At 36.1% G+C, this 23,245-nt stretch overlaps 1 protein-coding gene across 1 annotated transcript in view; it reads left to right on the top strand.

Annotated features, from left to right (window-relative positions):
* AFF4 (ALF transcription elongation factor 4) overlaps positions 1-23,245 on the top strand; it is a 97,725-nt gene that overhangs the window by 29,006 nt on the left and 45,474 nt on the right. Inside the window, exons 2-5 of the mRNA XM_081230592.1 lie at positions 4,078-4,204; positions 6,346-7,140; positions 9,151-9,195; positions 13,300-13,386. Of these exons, the coding sequence (XP_081086718.1) occupies positions 4,082-4,204; positions 6,346-7,140; positions 9,151-9,195; positions 13,300-13,386 (1,050 nt within the window). The 5' untranslated portion in view covers positions 4,078-4,081. The remainder of the gene's footprint in view (positions 1-4,077; positions 4,205-6,345; positions 7,141-9,150; positions 9,196-13,299; positions 13,387-23,245) is intronic.

Genomic DNA, 23,245 nt, shown 5'->3' with positions numbered 1-23,245 from the left:
ATGAGGGAAATACACCCTCTTCAGTAAATGGTGTTGGGAAAACTGGACAGCTATATGCAAAAGAGTCAAACAGGACTACTTTCTAACACCATGTACAAAAATAAATTCAAAATGAATTAAAGACTTAAATGTAAGACCTGAAACCATAAAACTCCTAGAAGAAAACATAGTATGCTCTTCGACATTGGTCTTAGTAATATTTTTTGATATATTCCCTCAGGCAAGGGAAACAAAAGCAAAAATGAACAAATGGGACTGTGTGAAACTAGAAAGCTTTTGCACAGTGAAGGAAACATCATCAAAATGAAAAGCTGCCTACTGAGTGGGAGAAGATACTTCCAAATGCTCTGTCAGATGAGTGGTTAATATCCAAAATGTAAAAGAACTCATACAGCTCAACATAAAAAACACAAACAGCCCAACTGAAAAATGGCCAGAGGATCTGTAGACATTTTTCCAAGGAAAACATATAGATGGCCAAGAGGCACAGGAGAGATCCTCAGCATCGTTAGTCATCAGGGAAATGCACATCAAAACCACAATGAGATGTCACCTCACACACAATAGCCATTATCAAAAGACAACAAATAAAAAGTGTTGGGGAGGATGTAGAGGAAAGAGAACCCTTCTGCACTGTTGGTGGCAATGTAAATTGGTGTAGCCACTAAGGAAAACAATATGGAGATTCCTCAAAAAATTAAAAATAGAACTGCCATATGATCCAGCAATTCCACTCCTGGGTATTTACCTGAAGAAAACAAAAACACTTGAGATATGTGCACCCTTATGTTCGTTGCAGCATTGTTTACAATAGCTAAGATATGGAAGCAACTGAAGTTCCCATCAGTAGATGAATGGATACAGAAGATGTGATCTATAAATATTTGTAATGGAAAATTACTCAGCCATAACAAAGAATGTGAAATTGTGCAATTTGCAACAATATGGATGGACCTAGAAGGTATTATGCTAAGTGAAATAAATTAGAGAAAGACAAATACTGTATGATTTCACTTATATGTGGAATCTTAAAAAACAAACAAACACAACAAAACAGAAACAGAGTTTTAGATACGGAGAACAAACAGGTGGTTGCCAGAGGGAAGGGATTGCGGTGGGGGGGGGGGAGGAAAGAAACAGGTGAGGGAGATTAAGAGGTACAAACTCCAGCTTCAAAGTAAATGAGTCAAGGGTTTGAAATATACAGTGTGGAGAATATGGTCATAACTATGTAATATCTTTGTATGGTGACATATCTTAGCTAGATTCATTGTGGTGATCAGTTTCAAATGTATAGAAATATCAAATCACTATGTTGTGTAACAGGAACTAACATAGTGTTGTAGGTCAATTGTACTTCAAAAACAAACTCAGAAAAAGAGATCTGACTTGTGGTTACCAGAGACTGGGGGGCTTGGGGTCGGGGTCCAGGGAATCGGATGAAGGCAGTCAAAAGGTACAAACTTCCAGTTATAAATAAGTACTAGGGAGGTACTGTACAACATGATTAATAAAATTAACAGTGCTGTATATTTTATATGAAAGTTGAGAGTAAATTATGAGAGAAAATTATTAGTTATCACAAGAAAAATAATTTTTTTCTATTTCTTTAATTCTGTATCTATATGAGATGATGGATGTTCACTAAACTTGCTGTTATGATCACTTCATGATATATATCAAATCATTATACTGTACACCTTAAACTTGTACAGTGCTGTATATTAATTATACCTCAGTAAAACTGAAAGAAAAATTTGTTGGTTATTAATATATCAACTTAAAATAAGTACCGGATGGGTACTTAAACAATTTACCTTAAGTAATTAAAAATATTAGATGGAGAACCTCCTTTCTACTTGCTAATTTTCTTTTAAAAATTATTTTATCTAGTAGTCAGATTTTGTTATCATACAGCAATTTGTTATTTTTTACTGAATCCTGTTTCAGTACAGTTGCAGATGTCCTGAGGAATATAGTTTTGCCTTTACAAACAGAGATATAATTCAAATTGAGTCATACTTAAATTTCATAATAATTTTAGGGCAGCTCAAGTGGAATTACTGGAATTACTGCTTTGGGGAAAACTTTATTTTAGGCAGAGATACTGATGTTGAAAGACATAGGAGAAAAAAATAGAACTGACATATTAGATGTAAAAATAAGTCAAATCAGAAAAAAATTAGAGAATAAGAGCTACAACTAGAATATTAGTTCTTATAAGCTTATATAGTTCTATATAAGCTTATAGTTCTATAAGCTTATAGAACTTAATATTAGTTCTTATAGTTCTTATAATCATTTAATTTCATTATGAGCTTCTTGGCAGCCTTGTTTAAAAGAGGAAATATTCAGTGTGATGACTTATTGTTTAAGAAAAGGTTTTATTGAATTATAGGAGGAGTTTTATTGTGGGAATCGTCCGTTTTTGAAGTAAATGTTCACGTGTTTCTTGCATGATTATTTTAGTGCTGTTGAATACATAAAATTAAATCATAGTTTAAATAAGGCATTTCTGTTGTTTTCTGATCTTTCAAGAATTAAGTTTAGGGAAACATAAGGAAATTGGTCATTAACATAGACCCTAACAGATACAGATAAGTTTGTATGTTGCAGCACCATAGCTCTAGAGGTCTATTTGAAACCTGATTGTTGGTGATACACAGTTATTAGTTGGTTCAAGTGTGCTGGAGGATAATAAATGTTCTTTGTTTTTATTTTTGAGTACCAAAGTGTAGATGTTTTATGGTATTTATTAAAGAAAGAATCAAATACTTTATGTGGTTCTGATGGGAGACCAAAGCAAGCACACACTATTTCCATAACCTCAAAATAGTTTATGTTTTCTTATAAATTTATTAGATAATTGTGCATATAAGAAAGAACTTGAATACACATTTGGACACTTAGAACATTTTTTTAAACACGAAATTGCTTTATTTGCATGATATTAAACTAATCAGGATGTTTTATCTTTGAATGTTTATTTGTACTTAAAAAAGTCCTCAAGAATATATTGGTTTTGCTGTCCATTCTCATTTTGTGATTATAGTTTCCCCCAGTCTTGATTGACTTTAATTTTCTGATTTGATTTGATTTATGAATCATAAGGCTGGAAATACTCCACAGTATAACCTGTTTTTTCCCTTTGGCCTCCAACAGGACTTTCAAAACAAAACAAAACATAACCAGGACAATTGATTAAAACTATCTCCTGGGAAGAGTGTGTTGACAACATTTTTCATTATCTAACCAAAATTCCCGCTGCTATAAAGAAACTATTTTCCTTGGTTTGTTCTTAGTGACAACAGTATGACAACATACTGTCACGATTATAGAAATGACACCCTCATTTACCCTTTCTCCCCAAAGACTTTTTCTTTTTCCATACAATTTCGACTACTGTTACTAACCCAAGTTAATTTTAGATTCTATTGCTGAAAGCCTCAGTTTTGCCATTTATTGAGGTGCTAATTGAAATATTAATGTATTTAGAGCAGAAATGTCGTTTTTTAGGGAATCTAGAGCAACAGCAAAGCTGAGGTCAAACTGCCATAAGGATGGACACCAAGGAAGCTGTGTTTGGGACAAAAAGAAATCAAGATAAGGTAGATGCAAAGTAGAGAAAAGCACTGGACCCTGGGGGGAGAGGGTGGTAGGTGGGAGTGGGTTGTATGCCTCTAATGGCAAAGGATAGCTAGATTTCTGAAGAGGAAGCCATAGAAGGCTTATAGGAAATATTAAGAATTATGGGTTTAAGTACTACTTTCCCTCTGAATATAGAAGTTTTAGTTGACTTTTAGCTAGCAGAACACTTAAAAATTCATAAGGTTAAGTATTTCAGTGGGGTGGATCCTAATATTCTGGGCTAGTGTTTCCTGTCTGGATAGTTGTGGAAGACACTGTCGGTTTAGTTGATAAAACCGTTGCCAAAACCCAACTTCAGTACTAATGCCTGTTATTACTTGAAAGTTGAAAGGGAATCTCCGATTAAAGTGTTAAACTGACAAAATGAGTACAGAACATTTAATTTTTCCTTTTCTTTTTGTGATGTAAAGATTGTGTTTCTCTTCATAGCAACATGAACCGTGAAGACCGGAATGTGCTGCGTATGAAAGAACGGGAAAGGCGGAATCAAGAAATTCAGCAGGGGGACGACGCCTTCCCACCTAGCTCTCCTCTCTTTGCTGAGCCATACAAAGTTGTAAGTTGTCCGTTGAATGTTTTTTCCCCTGTAACATAACAGTTTTTATTTTTAAAATTTTTAAACTTGAGTTTTTATATTAGAAAGGGTTGTTATGTTACACCTTTTAACAGTTTTTCCTTTTCTCAGAATATACTTTTTTGGTGTAAACTTTTCATTGCAGTATAACATACTATGGAAAAGTACACAAAGTAAGTGTTACAAATGAAAGTATTTTCACCACATGAGCAACCTCACATAATTAGTACCCAAATCAAGAACTACAGCATCACTAGTACCCTAAAGTCATCCTCACAACCCCCCACCCCCACCCCCATTGCTACCCTATACTCTTGAAATATGGTCTGGAGTAGCTCAAACATTCATATCTGTATTCCTGGCTCTACCACTAACCCTGAGCAGGCATTTCACCTTTCTGAGCCTTGAATTAAATTAAAAGTTTGTGAATCACTATGCATTGTCTGCTGTTTCCTTGGCTATTTGGGTATAACATCAAAGACAAATATTTCATAGATTCTTTTGTTTCTCCCTATTTCTTGCCATTTGCTTACTTAGTTTACTAAGTTTCAGTGATTATTAGTAAGTTTGAATAAATGTGTCTTCAGCATCAATCTGATTCTTTTTCTGTTATATACTAAATTCTCTGATTTTCTATATGTTTAATGCTTAATTAACAATATCAAATTTAGATTAAAACATGTTATCAGACGTGTTCAATAAATTGAACTAATTGCTTTTTTTTTTTTAAACTATCATGGTACTTGATTTGGGATTACATAAAACACTGAATCTCATGACTCTGTTGTAGCTGTAGTGGCCACACATGTCTCTCTTAGGTTTGATTTGGCTTTGGATTTCATTGGAAGTATTATTATAATTTAAAGGCTTATACTGTGTATAATAGTTGTAATACTATGTATTGCAGCACTAGTGACCATTGTTGGCTTTATAGTATGAGATTGAGAGTGTGTTAGACTTTTTTCTGATGAAATACAAATGTAATGACATATCCTGGGTTTACCCTTATAACATTTGGTGTTTGTAGAAACCGTTTGGGAGCTATATAAAAAAACATTTATTCAGAGCTTATAAGGATTGTCCAATGAAGGGCAGTTATACTGACATCATTTATGAGTGTAACACAAAACTTTGGGATAAAAGACATTTTGAAAAAAGCAGGAGTTTGGTCCAGAATCTTTGAATCATACTACAACTTATTTTGTAATTACATTGTAATGAATTGGATTTGATTTCTGATCTTGATGTTGTCAATAAATTGCTGTAGATTTACCTCTCAGTCTGATTTTCAAATAATCTAAAGTCATTACTGATTCCTGCCAACCTCAAAATAAATAGTGGTGGTTCAGGCTTTTCTGTTTGTTTCAAAGTCTTGATTTCCCTTTTAATGTAATCAGTCAACTTTTTTTCTTTCATGTATATGCTTACAAAAGAGTCCTAAAGCTTGTAGACATCTTGGACCTTATTATTCAAGAATAATTCTTGAAACTTAAAGTATGTATTATTGACTTCAAATGTTGGAGCATTTGATGGTCAGAATTAATAGTCAAGATTTAAAACTTTATTACTGGATTTTCCATGCTTAATTTGTTGTTGATTTTTATTAACTTGTTGAGTCACAGTAAAAGAAGGAATTATAAAAAGTCATTTGCGTATAACTTGTTTAAGTTTTTATTTCTGCCTCTAATTATAACATTGAATTATAAGGAATATGATGTTTTCCTAGACTGCTAAAATGTGCGTATTGGCTAATCTGTGACTTGGAACTTAATTACATAAAGGCATAATTTTCCTGCTCTTCAAAAGATTTTACTACTGTTCCAATATATTTATTGGTGAAATTTGGATTTTTGAAACATCTACTGTAGTCTATTGTGTATATTTCTCAGTGTCCTCTATGATATTTGTGTTTTAACATGAAGGTTTTTCACCTTCAGTTCATTTTTTTCACCATAAAAAATATATGTATTTGGAGTTTGTTTTGAGATTTTAACCTTAAGATATGAGATGAGACTTCTTTTGAAAAGTCCCGTTCCATTTGAAGTTTGTAAAGTTAGTTTAGAAGCATCTTTTATTTCTAGTTTTGCTAATTTTATAATTTTATTTTACAATTTTTTTTGTAGACTAGCAAAGAAGATAAGCTCTCAAGTCGTATTCAGAGTATGCTTGGAAACTACGATGAAATGAAGGATTTCATAGGAGACAGATCTATACCAAAGCTTGTTGCAATTCCCAAGACTACAGTACCGCCGACAGCAGATGAAAAATCTAACCCAAATTTCTTTGAACAGAGACATGGGAGCTCTCATCAGAGTAGCAAATGGACTCCAGTAGGACCTGCACCCAGCACTTCTCAGTCTCAGAAACGGTCCTCAGGCTTACAGAGTGGACACAGTAGCCAGCGGGCCAGTGCAGGTGCCAGCAGTGGCACTAATAGCAGTGGCCAGAGGCATGACCGTGACTCATACAGCAGTGGTGGGAGCAGTAGCCGGAAAAAAGGCCAGCATGGATCAGAACACTCCAAATCACGCTCTTCCAGCCCTGGAAAACCCCAGGCTGTTTCTTCATTAAGCTCCAGTCATTCCAGGTCTCATGGGAATGATCACCATAGCAAGGAACATCAGCGTTCCAAATCACCTCGGGACCCTGATGCTAACTGGGATTCTCCTTCCCGTGTACCTTTTTCAAGTGGGCAGCACTCAAATCAGTCTTTCCCACCTTCATTGATGTCAAAGTCCAGTTCAATGTTACAGAAACCCACTGCCTATGTGCGGCCTATGGATGGACAGGAATCCATGGAACCAAAACTGCCCTCTGAACACTACAGCAGCCAATCTCATGGCAACAGTATGACTGAACTAAAGCCCAGCAGCAAAGCTCATCTCACCAAGCTGAAAATACCTTCCCAACCATTGGATGTAAGTCACACATTTAGAGCTTTTTAACATTGTAACTATATGAAGCAATTCACCCTGAAATTATGTTTGAACTTGAACTGTCTCTTTGTCTTAATAGTAAGGAATGTAAAAGTTTAAGGAAAGACTTGTGATTGACTCCCAAGTGAATCCGTAGAGCTCTTAGCTACCCCTCTTGAGCAGTAGAGAAAATGTCATTCATTGTTCTCAAATATTAAAATGACAAGTCAGTTATAGAATTAAAACATGGTCTATCAATACCTTAGATTTCCTCATTTTGATTTTATGGAATAATACATCTTGTGTTCTTTTGTTTTAAAAAAATTACTTCTGTTCTCATTGTGATACTCATCAATGAGATGTGGGCATGGTTCGTTGCGGTGAATGTTGGAACTTTTTTGGGTACATGAAGATGGTAATGTTTTATGGTTTGGATGCCATGATCCTTTTCTCTGGTTACACTTAAAGGTTTGAGGCAGCTGCTCCAGGCATAGTGGTGGTTTGAAATTTACAGTATTTATAACTACATACCAAAACATGCTATTCAGAATAACCAAAGAAGTGAGCATTCGTTGTGGAATAGCTGAAATTTTATCTTTTAATCTAGTTTTTGCAATAAAAAATATTTTAAGTAATATCAGTAGCTGAAAATCATATCTTAAAACGGTGGGGGAAGAGATCAGGAATAGGTAAAATGCTGTCTTAAGGACATTTTAAAATCTTTCTTGTGGCCTTGGGAAACTCATTGTTTGTAGCATTTGTCATCTAATTACTCCTCTCAAGAGAACAGTAAAGTGGTAACTTGTTCTTTCTTCAAACAGTATAACATGATCCTTAGAGTTAGACTTCACTGTAGCTCTCCAGTTCCTGTTTGTACTTCAGAATAAAATTAACTTTTGAGATTTAAGAAATACTATGTAAAATGTCCAGCATGTTCCAGACAACTAATCTTTCAATAATATTGGTTTTATTCTGTTTGTTATTTATGTGAAATGATGATCTCAGTACCATGGTATATTTTGTATATAAACCAGCTTGTAAATTTTTGACAAGTTGTTCACCTGAAAAAAGTACATTTTAAAAATTATTTCTAATCCAAGTGTAAGAAAGATAAGATTTCTTTTTCTTTTTTTGGCTGCGTTGGGTCTTTGTTGCTGCGAGCCGGGGCTACTCTTGTTGCGGTGCACGGGCTTCTCATTGTGGTGGCTTCTCTTGTTTTGGAGCATGGGCTCTAGGCGTGTAGCCTCAGTAGTTGTGGCACACGGGCTCTAGAGCGCAGGCTCAATAGTTGTGGCGCACGGGCTTAGTTGCTCCGCAGCATGTGGGATCTTCCCGGACCAGGGCTTGAACCCATGTCCCCTTCATTGGCAGGCGGACTCTTAACCACTGCGCCACCAGGGAAGTCCTTAACATTTTTTTTAAAGAAATCTTATCTTGGGACTTTCCTGGTGGCTCAGTGGTTAAGAGTCCGCCTGCCAATGCAGGGGACATGGGTCGAGCCCTGGTCTTGGGAAGATCCCGCATGACGCGGAGCAACTAAGCCCGTGCACCACAACTATTGAGCCTGCGCTCTAGAGCCCGTGTGCCACAACTACTGAGCCCGCCTGCCACAACTACTGAAGACTGCATGCCTCAAGCCCGTGCTCCGCAACAAGAGAAGCCATGACAATGAGAAGCCTGCGCACTGCAACGAAGAGCAGCCCCCACTCGCCGCAACTAGAGAAAGCCTGTGCACAGGAACGAACACCCAATGCAGCCAAAGATAATTAATTAAAAAAATTTTTTTAATATAAAGCTCTTCCGGTCATGTACAGCTTGGTGATTAAAATTTTTTTAGTGCTTGAAAATTTGTATTTAAGGAAATTAGTCCAAAGATTCTAATTAGTGTTCTGACTTAAAGTAGTGGGATACTAAATATGCCTTTAATTTTAATCTCATTTCTAATAATGTTAAAGCAAATCTAATAAGAAATGACTCCAGATCTAATGTGTGTTTCTTTTCCTCTTTCTTTAGGCATCTGCTTCTGGTGATGTGAGCTGTGTGGATGAAATTCTTAAAGTAAGTTTTAAAAAAAATAGTTTTAGTCTCTTTAATTATGATGCTTTGCTACCCTCTTACCCTCCTTCCCCTTGTATTTCACAAAGTATCTGAAACTGCAGCAGATAGCTTACATGTATAACCTGATTATGGCCATCAAAAGTAACTGACTCTGTTCTACTTATATTCATACTTAAGTTCTAAATCACTTGGTTTGTTTACTATTTGCCCTCAAAAAGCTGGGGTTTTTTGGTTTGTTTTTTTGTTTTGTAAGTAAAAACAAACTAGTCTTAACAGCTTGCTTTGAAAAGAGGAAGAAACCAAATATAAACTGTACCTTCTCAGGTTTATCGGTTAATAATTTGAAGTACTAAAAATCTCAGTAGTTATCAGTCAAACCATTGTGTTGAAAATAGCTTGCTTTGTAGTTTATCTGTATATACTGGTCAAATCCTACGATGGAAGATCTTCTCTGAATACTACACATTTTGAGTGTTTAATGGAATATGTTTAAACTTGACACATGACCAAAGAGTACATTCTTCTGTTGGGAAAAGAAAACGTTGTCCTTTGGAAGAAGAGAAAGTCCAGTGAACTGAGTGACAGTGACTGCTTTTGGCTCAATAGACAAAAACCATCAGTCACATATTAATTGTATTTTTTGTGTACACTCTTGAATTTTTGTGTCTGTACTTGTATTTCACTATGGATACTTTTGAAAGACTACTTGCATTGGCTGCTTCCACTTTATTTTCTCCTTCCTTCCTTTAGCCTGCTAAAATCGCTTTTACTTCTACCATTCTCCTGAACTTGTTTCTCCAAGGTCATTATCTTCCATGTCATCAGAGGCTTCATTTGAGTTCTTTCTGCTGTTTTGAAGAATTTTTATTTTTTTCTTCAGAAAACATCATTCTTTCTTCCTTGACTGTTGTTATGCTTCACTGTTTTTATTTTCCGCACACCTTTCTTGTCTCACATTCTCTGCCCTTTGGGAACACTTGTGTCTTCTCTTATCTCTTAAATATGGGTGCATTGTCTAGCCTCTCCTCTTTTCTTTCTCCTCTTTGATGTGATTTTCCTCCATCCTTTGGGATTTATCTGTTAGACAGCTATTCAATCTTTCCTGCTTTGGCCTCCTTTGGGTTTTGGTTTGTGTCTCTTAATTGCTTCTTAGCCGGGTCTCCATTTGGATTTCTCCCTGCTTTTTAGACTCAACATGTCTAAAGCTGTATTTATCAGAGTTAACTTCTGTTAGTAGTATCACCATTCTCCCTTGCTTACAAGTGTAGAATCCTAGTTATTTTCCACTTCTTTCTCTCATATTCTATTTAATCACAAAAACTTCATGTAGAGTTTGAAAATTCCTTGAAAATGTTCATTCCTTCATTTCTATTTCTGCCACTTTGAGCTTCAGTAATTGTAATATACAGTCCTCACTCTGCCTTTCTGTCTCCAGAGTCTCCCTGCTCATCTGTCTTCTGTATTGCTGCCAGATTCTTTGCTTTAATCCTTTGTCTTCATAAAGTGATATCCTTCTTAGAAGTTTTCAGTGGCTCTCTAAGGCCCCTAGAAAGAATAATGTGCAAATTTAACATTTTAAATGTTAGGCTGTCCACAGGCCAGTTTCACCCTCTCGCACTATTGATTGACCACTTTGCCAAACTGGTGTCCCTAAGCCATACACTTTCTTGCTCTTTCATCTTTGTAAAGTAAACTTTCATGGAATGTGTGTCTCCTTCCTCTTCAGTTATACATAGATTCTGTTTTTTCTTAGAATCCCACTGAAATCCTTATTCCCCCTGTATCAGGCCGTCAGACCACAGTGATAACTCATATTGCATTCATTTTTCAGTTGCCATGTACATAAAAAGTTTAAGGGAGCATATATCTTTACTCCTAAATCCTGAAAAATGCATGGCACTTTAATACCTGGAAGAAATCTTAGATTTTCTTAAATTTAATTATATCTTTGATGTTACTGACCATTTATTGCACATTTTATGTATATGCAGGACTTGGCACGTGGCCTTGGGTGTAATAGGTGCTCAGTCATTTGATGGTAGGGAGTTAAATAGATTTTCTATTGAGAGTATTTTGGTATTTGAGGTGTAAAATGCCAACATTGAAAACCTGGGGCATATGAGTTTCTGTTTCTTTTCCCTTCCCTATGTACAGTGTGCAAGGAAGTTCAGGTTTACACTCCTTTCGTGTTTTCTTTATTTTTCTTCTTCTTCTTTTTTTTGGCTGTGTTGGGTCTTTGTTGCCGTATGCAGGCTTTCTCTAGTTGCAGCGAGCAGGGGCTACTCTTCATTGTGGTGTGCGGGCTTCTCATCGTGGTGGCTTCTCTTGTTGCGGAGCACAGGCTCTAGGTGCTCAGGCTTCAGTAGTTGCAGCATGCAGGCCCTAGAGTGCATGGGCTCTAGAGCGCAGGCTCAGTAGTTGTGGCGCATCAGCTTAGTTGCTCCACGGCATGTGGGATCTTCCCAGACCAGGGATCAAACCTGTGTCCCCTGCATTGGCAGGCAGATTCTTAACCACTGTGCCACCAGGGAAGTCCCCCTTCTTGTTTTCTTGATATTTGTAGTCATATTGTTTCTGGGAACCCCATCACGAACTTAAAGGAAAAAAAGTTTTTCTAATCTAAAAGTAATATATGTTTATTGTAAAAAATGATGTATTAATTCAAAGCTTACTAATTGAGTACCTACTGTGTGTCAAGTACTAGGGACATAGTGGTGATAATAGTGATAATGTTGCATCCTTTGAGCTGACAGTCTCGAGCAGGATGTAGGAAATAATCAATTATATACAATTACTTCAGAAAGTGAAATGCTATTAAAAAATAAAGCCTTGTAAGAGGATAAAGAGCAAGTTTAGTGCAGGTGGCTGTTTCAGGAGATTCAAGTGGTAGAAGCTGCATCAAGTGCCCTTGTCTCTTCCTCCTTCAGTCATTCTGTTGTCCAGAGGTAGCCACTGTTAACTGTCTTCCAGAGATTTTTTCATCGATAAGCATTTACGAGGATATACACTATGATTTGTATTTGCCACTTAACAGTAACTGTGGATATCATTTTATTTCAGTAGGTAACTTTCTCATTTTTCTGTCTGCTTGGTGTTCCATTGTATGAATGTCTGGTAATCTAATCTTTGGTTGTTGGATACTTAGGTTGTTTTCGTTTTTTAAAAGTGTGAACCCCTTGAATATGTATCTTTACATAACTGCGGGTATAGCTATAGGGTAAATTCCTAAAAGTTATATCACCTTTAATTTATTGTATTTTCTCAGACTACTTGATGGCTTACTTTGAACTAAATGCCAGAGATAAAACACTCCCTCCTTATTCTAAATCTGATACCTCTCTCTGTCCTGCTTCTCTAACATATACATTGTGATTGTATCCAAACCTCTACTTGGACATACTTGGCATATGATTAGACAGAAGGCATTGAATGAAATCAGACGTATGGCCTTTCTTGTCTGTCTTCCTCCTTGTGTGCTTTTTTGATAGCTCTCTTCTTATTTCCTCCACCTGACCAAAATTTCCTTTCAGCGAATGGGCTCTGTAGCCAGACTACCTAGGATCAAATTCTGCGTCCATTACTTACTAAGTGTGTGACCTGGAGTAAATAACTTAATCTCTGTGCTTCAGTTTTGTCCTACATAGAGTCAGGATAATAACAGTATCTACTTCATAATGTCATTATGATGACCAGTTGAGTTACAAACATGTAAAATAACAGTATCTGGCCCATTAAAGGTACGCAGTAAATGCTGGCTGCTTTTCTTACTGTTATTCTCTTCCTCCCACTCCCACAGAAAGCTCTTCCTCAGTAGCATTTTACTAGCCTTGTGTTTGATTACAGGCTGATTTCTATAACTGTTCACAGGTCTTACCGTCTTAACTCTAAGCTCCTTGAAGCCAGAGAGTGTAAACTATTTATCTTCCTATTACCTACCCCATAGTGCCTCGCACACACTGTGCTTAATTAATATTGATTGATTAAATATGTATACTTTTGGAGGAGCAATCATGAAACCAGCATTTATAATACAAATCTGGTTTTTAGCTGTGTAATTTTTATCCTTGACCTGCTTGAAAACAAACTGTAATAATTACATTTCAGGAGATGACGCATTCATGGCCTCCCCCTCTAACGGCTATTCATACACCATGCAAAACCGAACCTTCCAAATTTCCTTTTCCAACTAAGGTAAGTAAATGAAGTGTGTCTTTATACTGTAAGAAATCTCTAAATGGCTTGACTAAAATCATGTGAATTCAGAATTATCTTGCCATTCCCATTCTACTGGGAGATAGATAATAAGTGAATAAATAGGTAAGTTTGTATAGTGATATTACTATGAAGAAAATAAAACTAGAACATAGAATCGAGATTAACTTGGATTGAGAGATACTTGGAAAATCTTTGGAGGCAACATGGGAAAGAGACTTAGAAGTCATCAATGTTTGTTGCAAACTATTATGATATTCTAGGCCACAGATGATAAGGGCTTCCCAAACTGTTTGTATGAGGAACTCCTTTCCAGAGGACACAACAACCATACTTACGTCATATGGTAAAGGTTTTCAGACAACAGTTCCAAGCTCATCTAAAATCAGCAGATTTGGTTTTTTTACATTAATTTATACTTATACAAATAATGCAAAAATATATTCTCCTTGTGAAAGTTTGGGCAGGACCCCTAATAATAGTCTTCCCCATATTCTGTCTCCTACATCTCTCACCAGAGCTACTTCATACATACGTTTACAAGTCTTTTCATATGCATTTACATACACATGTAATGTAATTGTTACATACATGCATTTTCTCATTTAATTTCTGTACAGATACATTCTACTGTATTTTTCATCAGTCAGCAATAGGTCTTAGAGACTTTTTCATGTTATTTTATATATATATATAGAGAGATTATATATAGATAATATATTACATATAGAGGTATTTCAGTTCTTTTAACTGCATCCATTTTATAAGTATATCTTACTTTATTTAGCCATTTCCCATTGGTATTTAACTTGTTGCCAAGTTAAATTGTAAACATTGCTATAATGGATAACTTCGTTCATGCCTTCTTGTGTGCATATGAGTTTCTTTTGTGTAAAGAGCAAGAAGTATAATTGTTGGATATTGAGAGTATATAGTTAATATATTCTCTCAAATCCCCTCCATAGTGATGGTACTAGTCAGTACTCCCACTTGTATTCTCTATTATTCCTTACATGCACACCACTATTTGTTATTTTAAGTACCAGTCTTTTGAGTGGGAAATGGCATTCCATTTCCTAGATTGCTAGTGAGGTTCATCATCTTTAGTCCATTTAACTTCTACGTGGATGAATTGGCCTATTTCCTCTGCCTTTTGGGCTACATCTTTCACTGAGTAAGTTTCAGCAGAATTTCTTTTTTTGTTTTGTGTTGTTTGAATTCTGGATTCAAATAATTTGTTCCACATACTGCAAATGTTTCTCTCAGTTAGAGCCCATTTAAGTTTTATGGTCTAGAAGATTTTAATTTTGATGAATAAATTTCTTTTTCTTCTATAAAGCTTTTGCTTTTTTTTTTTTTTTTTTAAATGCACACCTTTATTCTTTATTGCCTAAATCCAGGGAGAACTGTCTCATCACCATGACCAACCCCCTTGCTATGCTACCTTTTTTTTTGTGTGTGTGTGTGTGGTACGCGGGCCTCTCACTATTGTGGCCCCTCCCGTTGTGGAGCACAGGCTCCGGACGCGCAGCCCCAGCAGCCATGGCTTACGGGTCTAGCCGCTCCGCAGCATGTGGTATCTTCCCGGACTGGGGCACGAACCTGTGTCCCCTGCATCGGCAGGCGGACTCTCAACCACTGCTCCACCAGGGAAGCCCAAAGCTTTTGCTTTTTAATGTCTTGTTAAAGAAAGCTTTTCCTTCTCCAGGATCATAAACATATCTTCTTATTTTTCCTTTAATGCGATTGCAGTTTTATTTTCTTTGTTTATATTTAGCCCAGTTTATTTTTGTAAGTGATGTGAGGTATATCACTCACATCTGCCTATATGTGTGCCATACCACTCTTTTACTTTTTTAAGTCATAAAAAATGCACATATATTTAATGTACAGCCCCAGTTTTGATAGACATATGCACCTGTGTAACCACCACGTTAATCAAGAATTAGAACATTTCTGTCACCCCACAAAGTTCCCTCAAGTTCCTTTCCAGTCCCCCTCACCCCCACCACTGGCCACACACAATGGCTGACCTGTTTTATGTTACTATAGGTAAGTTTTGCTTTTTCTAGAATTTCATATAAATGTACTCCATACAGTGTATACTTTTTTGGCATATATATTTGCATTCTTTTGCTTAGTATATACTTTTGGAATTCTTCCATGTTCTTGAATATATCAGTAATTTTTTCCTTTTTATTCATAGTTCATTTTTATTTCTGTTGTATGAAAATACCAAAATTTATTTATCCATTCACCTGTTGATGAACATTTGGGTTGTTTCTAGATTTGGGCTATTAAGAATTAAGTATTTATAAACATTCACTAACAGTCATTTCTGTGTTTATATTTTCTTATGGGTAAATACTGAGTCATGTGGAAGAAAGTAGAATTGCTGGGTCATGTATTAAGTGTGTGTTAAATTGATTGTATCACACTCCTACTTTATCTCACTCCCATTTCCCAGCAGTGTATGATAGTTTCATTTGTTCTACATCCTTGCCTACATTTTCTATTGTCATTCTGTGTAGTTTTAGCCATTTTAGTGGGCATGTAGAGGTATCTCATATTGATTTTAATTTGTATTTCCCTTATGACTAATGATGTTGAACCTCTTTATGAGCTTATTGGCCATTCTTCTCTTTGAAATATCAGTTCAAATTTTTGCCTTTGCCTTCTCTTTGAAATGTCAGTTCAAACTTTGGCCTTTGCCGTGTGTGTGTGTGTGTGTGTGTGTGTGGGTGGGTGGGTGTGTGTGTGGGTGTGGGTGTGGTGGTGGTGGTCATGGTGATGCCAGAGTTGGGTGGGTGATGATTGTAATTTTGTTTTGTTTTTTCTAATAATGTCTTTGGTTTGATATGAGGATAGTGCTGGCTTCTTAAAAGGAGCAAAGAAATGTTCCCTTCATCTCTATTTTCTGAAATAGTTTAATTAGTATTAATTCTTCCCTGTATGTTTAATATAATTCATCAGTGAAGCAATCTGTACCCCTAGTATTCTATATTGGAAGGTTTTGAATTACAAATTAAATTTCTTTATTAAATATAGAGCTATTCAGATTTTCGATTTCTTCTTATGTCAGTTTTGGTAATTTTGTTCATTTCAGTCAAATTTATTGGCACAGTTATTTATAATCTATACTTACTCTTTAATGTCTGTAAGATCTATAGTGAAGTCCTTTTTTCCCTGCTATTGGTGATGTGTAGTTTCTCTTTCTTTCTGTTTTCCTTGATTTGTCTAGCTACACCTTTTTCAGTTTTGTTGGTCATTTCCAAGAACCATCTTTTAGTTTTTTTCAGTTTTCTGTTTCTTTGATTTTTGCTTTTACTGTGATTATCTTCTTCTTTCTACTTATTTTGAAGTTTCTTTTATTTTTTAATTTTTATTTATTTATTTATTTTTGGCTGCATTGGGTCTTCGTTGCTGCACGTGGGCTTTCTCTAGTTGTAGTGAGCAGGGGCTACTCTTCGTTGTAGTACGTGGGCTTCTCATTGCAGTGGCTTCTCTTGTTGCAGAGCACAGGCTCTACGTGCATGGGCTCCAGTAGTTGTGGCACGCGGGCTCAGTAGTTGTGGCTTGCGGGCTCTAGACCGCAGGCTCAGTAGTTGTGGCGCACGGGCTTAGTTGCTCCACGGCATGTGGGATCTTCCCGGATCAGGGATCAAACCCGTGTCCCCTGCATTGGCAGGCAGATTCTTAACCACTGTGCCACCAGGGAAGTCCCTTTCTACTTATTTTGGGTTTCATTTGCTTTTCTCCTGATTTCTTAAGTTGAAAGCTTAGATCACAGATTGTAAATATTTCTTGTTTTAAGTATATAAAACTATCAATTTCTCTCTACACCCTGTTTTAAATGTACCTCACAGATGGTGATATATTCTGTTTTTATTATCATTCAGTGCAGAATATTTCCTAATTCCCTATGTGGCTTCTTCTTTGTTTTATTTAGAAGTATGTAGTTCTATTTTCAAGTATTTGAGGATTTTACAGATATTATTCTTTTACTGATTTCTAATTTATTTATATTCTTGTCAGAGAATATACGCTGTAGAATTTCAGTCCTTTTAAATTTATTCAAATGTTTTAAGGCCTAGTAAATGATCTCTCTTGGTGACTCTTCCATGAGCAACAGACACAATATGTTCTATATGTGTCAATTAGATATGGTTGGTTGAGAGTGGTTAAGTCATCTATATTTTTACTGACTTTCTATCAACTTGTCCTCTCAGTTACTGAAAGGAGAGTGTTGACATCTGCATCTGTATTCGTGGTTTTGTATGTTTCCTTTCAATTTTGTCCATTTTGGGCTCATGTATTTTGGAGCTTTGTCCTTAGGTACATATACATTTAGGATTTCTGTGTCTTTCTGATGAATTGATCTCTTTTTTTCATTATAAGATTTCCCTCTATGTATCTGGTATTAATGCTTGTTCTGAAGTTTATTTTGTTTGATCATATGATAATTCTATTTTTAGTTTTCTGAGTAACCTCCACACAGTTTTTCATAGTGGCTGTACCAACTTATAGTCCCACCAACAGTATAGGAGGGTTCCCTTTTCTCCCCACCCTCTCCAGCATTTGTTATTTGTAGACTTCTAAAAAATTAATTAATTAATTAATTAAATTTTTTTTTTTGTGGCTGTGTTGCATCTTCGTTGCTGTGTGCGGGCTTTCTCTGGTTGCGGCGAGCGAGGCTACTCTTTGTTGCGGTGTGCGGGCTTCTCACTGTGGTGACTTCTCTTTGTTGCAGAGCACAGGCTCTAGGCACGCGGGCTGCAGTAGTTGTGGCATGCGGGCTCAGTAGATGTGGCTCACGGGCTCTAGAGCACAGGCTCAGTAGTTGTGGCACACGGGCTTAGTTGCTCCGCGTCATGTGGGATCTTCCCAACACCAGGACTCAGCCCCGTGTCCCCTGCATTGGCAGGCAGATTCTTAACCACTGTGCCACCAGGGAAGTCCCTATTTGTAGACTTTTTAACGATGGCCATTCTGACCAGGGTGTGGTGGTACTTCATTGTAGTTTTGATTTGCATTTCTCTAATAATTAGCAATGTTGAGCATCTTTTCATGTGCTTGTTGGCCATCTGTATGTCTTCTTCGGAGAAATGCCTATTTAGGTCTTCTGTCCATGTTTTGATTGGGTTGTTTTTTTTGTTGTTGTTGAGTTATATGAGTTGTTTGTATATTTTGGAACTTAAGCCCTTGTTGGTCGCATTGGTTGCAATATTTTCTCCCATTCTGTAGGTTGTCTTTTCATTTTGTTTATGGTTCCTTTTGCTGTGCTATTTAGTTTGACAATCAACTCTCCTTTGTCTGATATTCATATAAAAGCCACTCCAGCTTTTTAAGAATTTATGGTTAACATAGTTTAACATTTTCTATTCTTTTATTTTTAATCTTTTTGTGCCTTTATATTTAAAGTGAATTTCTTATAGGTGGCATATAATTGGGTCTTGATTTTTTATTTACTCTGCCCATGTAGTGTGTAATCTTGGCACATTCAAAAGATTTCCCTTTAATGTAATCATTAGTGTTGTAGGCTTTAAATATTCCATTTGCTACTTGTTTTCTATTTGTCCCATCAGCTTTTTCTTTCTTTGTTCCCTTTCTTGAGATCCTTTTGGGTTAAATAATTATTTTTTAATATTCTGTCTCATATTATTTAATAGCTATACCTCTTTTGTAATTGTAAGTTAAAGCTTGAGTTTATCAGAAGACTTTGGATATATGTTTGTAATTCTGGCTAATAGCTACTTTTCCTTTTCTTCGGTAACTATTTCATTGAGATGTAATATACATACCATACAGTTCATCCATTTACAATGTACAATTCACTGGGTTTTAGTATATTTAGAGTTGTGTAACCATCACCACAATTATTTTAGAACATTTTCATCACCCCAGAAAGAAACCTTGTACACTTTAGAGTCACCCTCCTGTTTCCTCCAACCCCACTCCCCACCCCCCAGCCTTTAGGCAACCACTAGTCTTACATTATATCTCTGTAGATTTGCCTATTCTGGACATTTCATATAAATAGAGTCATGCAACATGTGATCTTTTGTGACTGGATCTTCTTGTTTTTTGTTTTTTGGCTACATTGGGTCTTCGTTCCTGCGCACAGGCTTTCTCTGGTTGCGGCGAGCGGGGGCTGCTCTTCGTTGTGATGTGCAGGCTTCTCACTGCGGTGGCTTCTCTTGTTGCGGAGCATGGGCTCTACACACGTGGGCTCTGGTCGTTGTGGCCTGCAAGCTCAGTAGTTGTGGCTTGCGGGCTCTAGAGCGCAGGCTCGGTAGTTGTGGCGTACGGGCTTTGTTGCTCAGCAGCATGTGGGATCTTCCCAGACCAGGGATTGAACCCGTGTCCCCTGCATTGGCAGGCAGATTCCAGGGATCGAACCCATGTCCCCTGCATTAACCACTGCGCCACCAGGGAAGCCTGCTGTCATTTAATAAGTTGAGGAAGTTCCCTTCTATTTTTATTTACCTGAGAGTTCTTATCAGGAATGAATTTTGGATTTTTTGAATGTGTTCTTTGAATTTATTGATATAGTCAGAGGATTTTCCTTTTTTTTGTCTGTGAAATGGTGACTACATTGGTTAATTTTAAATTTTTAAATCAACATTACATTTCCTGGTAAAAACTCCACTTAGTGATTATGTATTATCTGCTTTATGTAGTGTTGAATTTGATTTTCAAAAAAATTTTTTTTTCAGAATTTTTGCACCTATGTTCCTGAGGGATACTGGTCTGTAATTTTCTTTTCTTGTTGTCTTAGTCTGGCTTTGGTATCAGAGTAATGCTGACCTCATGGAATGAGTTGGCACCTAATTCTCTCTTCTCCATTTTCTGGAATAGTTTGTGTAGAATTGGTGTTATTTCTTCCTAAATGTTTGCTAGAATTAACCAGTGAAGCCCTGTGAGTATTGAGTTTCCTTTGTAGGACAGTTTTGTAAAAACTGAATTTATAATCATGTTATCTATTTCTCCTTGCATCTGCTTTGGCAGTTGTGTCTTTCAAGGGATTTGTCCATTTTATCCACTCATTGTCAAATGTTGTCAAATTTATTGATGTAAAGTTTTTGATAATTTTCTTTTATTATACTTTTAAAAATCTGTTGTGATGCCTCTTCTCTTATTCCTGTTATTGGTAATGTGTTTCTTCTCTTTTTCATCTGTCTAGAGGTTTGTAAGTTTTATTGATCTTATTTTTTAAAAAACTGCTTTTTTTCCCTCTCTCCATTGTTTTTCAATTTTGTTGCATTGATTTCTACACTGATCTTTATTACTTTTTTGTTTTGCTTTGTTTTGCTTTATTTTGCTCTTTAAAAAAAATTCTTAAATTGGAAGCTACGGTTGTTGATTTGAGATCTTTCTCACTTTCTAATATAAGATTTTAATGCTATAAACTACCTTCTAAGTAATGTTTTGTTTACATCCCAGAGATTTTGATATGTTATGTTTTCATTTTTATTCAGTTCAACATAACTTTTTGTTGTTGTTGTTGTGTTTGTTTTGTTTTGTTTTGTCCACATCATGCATGGCATGCAGGATCTTAGTTCCCTGACCAGGAATCCAACTTGTGCCCCCTGCAGTGGAAGCACGGAGTCCTAACCACTGGACTGCCAGGGAATTCTGTCAACATAAACTTCTGATTTCTTTGATTTCTTCTTTGTTCTGTGGGTTATTCTGAAGTGTCATTTAGTTTCCAAATATTTGGAGATTTTTTTCATATATCTTCTGTTATTGATTTGTGGTTTAATTCCGTTGTGGTCAGAGAACATACTCCGTGTGACTTGAATCCCTTTACATTTGTTAAGACTATTTTATGGCCCAGAATATTGTCTCTTCTGGGAAATGTTTGAAAAGAGTGTACCGTTGTCAAGTGGAGTGTCCTGTAAATGTCGGTTAGATCAAGTTAGTTATGGTGTTATTCAAGTTTTCTGTGTTTTTATTCTTTTTAATTCTCGTTCTGCCAATTATTAACTTATAGTTAATCTCCAACTATTACTTTGAGTTTGTCTCTTTGTCCTTACTTATTCATTCCTACTTTTTCAAGTTCTGCTTTTAGGTGCTTAAACATTTGGGATTGTTATTAGCTCTAGATGAATTGGCCCCTTATCATTATGAAAGGACCTCCCTTTAATCCTGATATTATTCTTTGCTATAAAATTTACTTTGCCTGATATTAATATAACCACTTAGCTTTCTTTTGATTAATGTTAAGTTATATACCTTTTTCCATCCTTTACTTTTAACCTGTGTTCTTACATTTAAAATGCATTTCTTATAGGTAACATAATTTTGTCTAGGGCTTTTTTGTATTCAGTCTGACACTCTCCTCTTTTTTGGGGGTATTTAGTCCATTTATATTTAATGTGATTATTGATATGGGTGGATTTATCTCTGCCATCTTGCTTTTTGATATCTACCTGCCCCATCTGGTCTTTTTTGCCTTCTTTTTGGATTGAGTAGTTTTTATTATTATATATCATTTTTGGCTTATTAGCTGTAATTCTTGTGTTATTGAATGTTTACTTCAGGGTTTGTAGAATGTATCTTTAACTTGCTGAAATCTATCTCAAGTAATACTAAGCCATTCTTTTCTATCATATAAAAATTTCTCAACATTATGCTTGCGTTTTTCACTTCTCCGCATCTGTTGTTGCATACATTTACTTTCATGTAAGTTATAAACCCCACAAAATTGTTAATCATTTAAAAAGTCTATTATTTTATTTTATTTTTTTTAAAGAAGATGTTGGGGGTAGGAGTTTATTAATTTATTTATTTATTTTTGCTGTGTTGGGTCTTCGTTTCTGTGCGAGGGCTTTCTCTAGTTGTGAAAGGGCCACTCTTCATCGCGGTGCACGGGCCTCTCACTATCGCGGCCTCTCTTGTTGTGGAGCACAGGCTCCAGATGCACAGGCTCAGTAGTTGTGGCTCATGGGCCTAGTTGCTCTGCGGCACGTGGGATCTTCCCAGACCAGGGCTCGAACCCGTGTCCCCTGCATTAGCAGGCAGATTCTCAACCACTGCGCCACCAGGGAAGCCCTGAAAGTCTATTATTTTTTAAAGAGATTTAAATAATAGGAAAAAAAGGCTTTTGTATTTCCCCATATAGTTACCATTTCATTTGCTCTTTCTTCCTTTGTGTTAATCCAGATTCCTCTCTGGTATCATTTTCCTCCTACCTGGAGGACTTCTTTAACTTTTCTTTATAGTGCTTATTTGCTGGTGATAAATGCTTTTAGCTTGTGTATGTCTGAAATAAAATTTTATTTCACCTTTTCTTTTTTGTTTTTAAGATACTTTCACTAAATATAGATTTCTAGGTTGAAGATGTTGATCCATTGTCTTTTGGCTTGCATTGTTTCTGAAAAGTAATTTATTGTTCTTTCTTCATCTGTGTATAATGTGTCTTTTTTTTCCTGGCTGCTTTTAAGAGTATTCTGGTTGCAACTGATTTTAAGTTGTTCATTTATGATGTGCCTTGGTGTGATTCTCTTCATCTTTCTTGTGCTTGGGTTTGTTTGTTTTTAGCTTCTTGGAACTTTGGGTTCATAGTTTTCATCATATTTGGAAAAATTTTGCTATTACTACCTCAAAATATGTTTCTGTACTCACTTCTTTCCTTTTTTCCTCTTCTTTAGAGACCCCAATTACATGTATAGTGGGCCTCTTGAAGTTGTTCAACAGTGTAGTAATGTGCTCTTCATTTTTCCCAATCTTTTATCTTTTGTTGTTTCATTTTGAGTTGTTTCTATTGCTGTATCTTCAGGTTCAGTAAACTTTTGTTCTGCATTGTCTAGTTTGCTATTAATCCCATTTGACATAT

Source organism: Mesoplodon bidens (genome assembly GCF_964165515.1).
Source record: "Mesoplodon bidens genome assembly, chromosome: 4".
Lineage (NCBI taxonomy): Eukaryota > Metazoa > Chordata > Mammalia > Artiodactyla > Ziphiidae > Mesoplodon > Mesoplodon bidens.
Note: the sequence above shows the minus strand (reverse complement) of the source record. Positions and strands in the feature narration are given on the sequence as shown.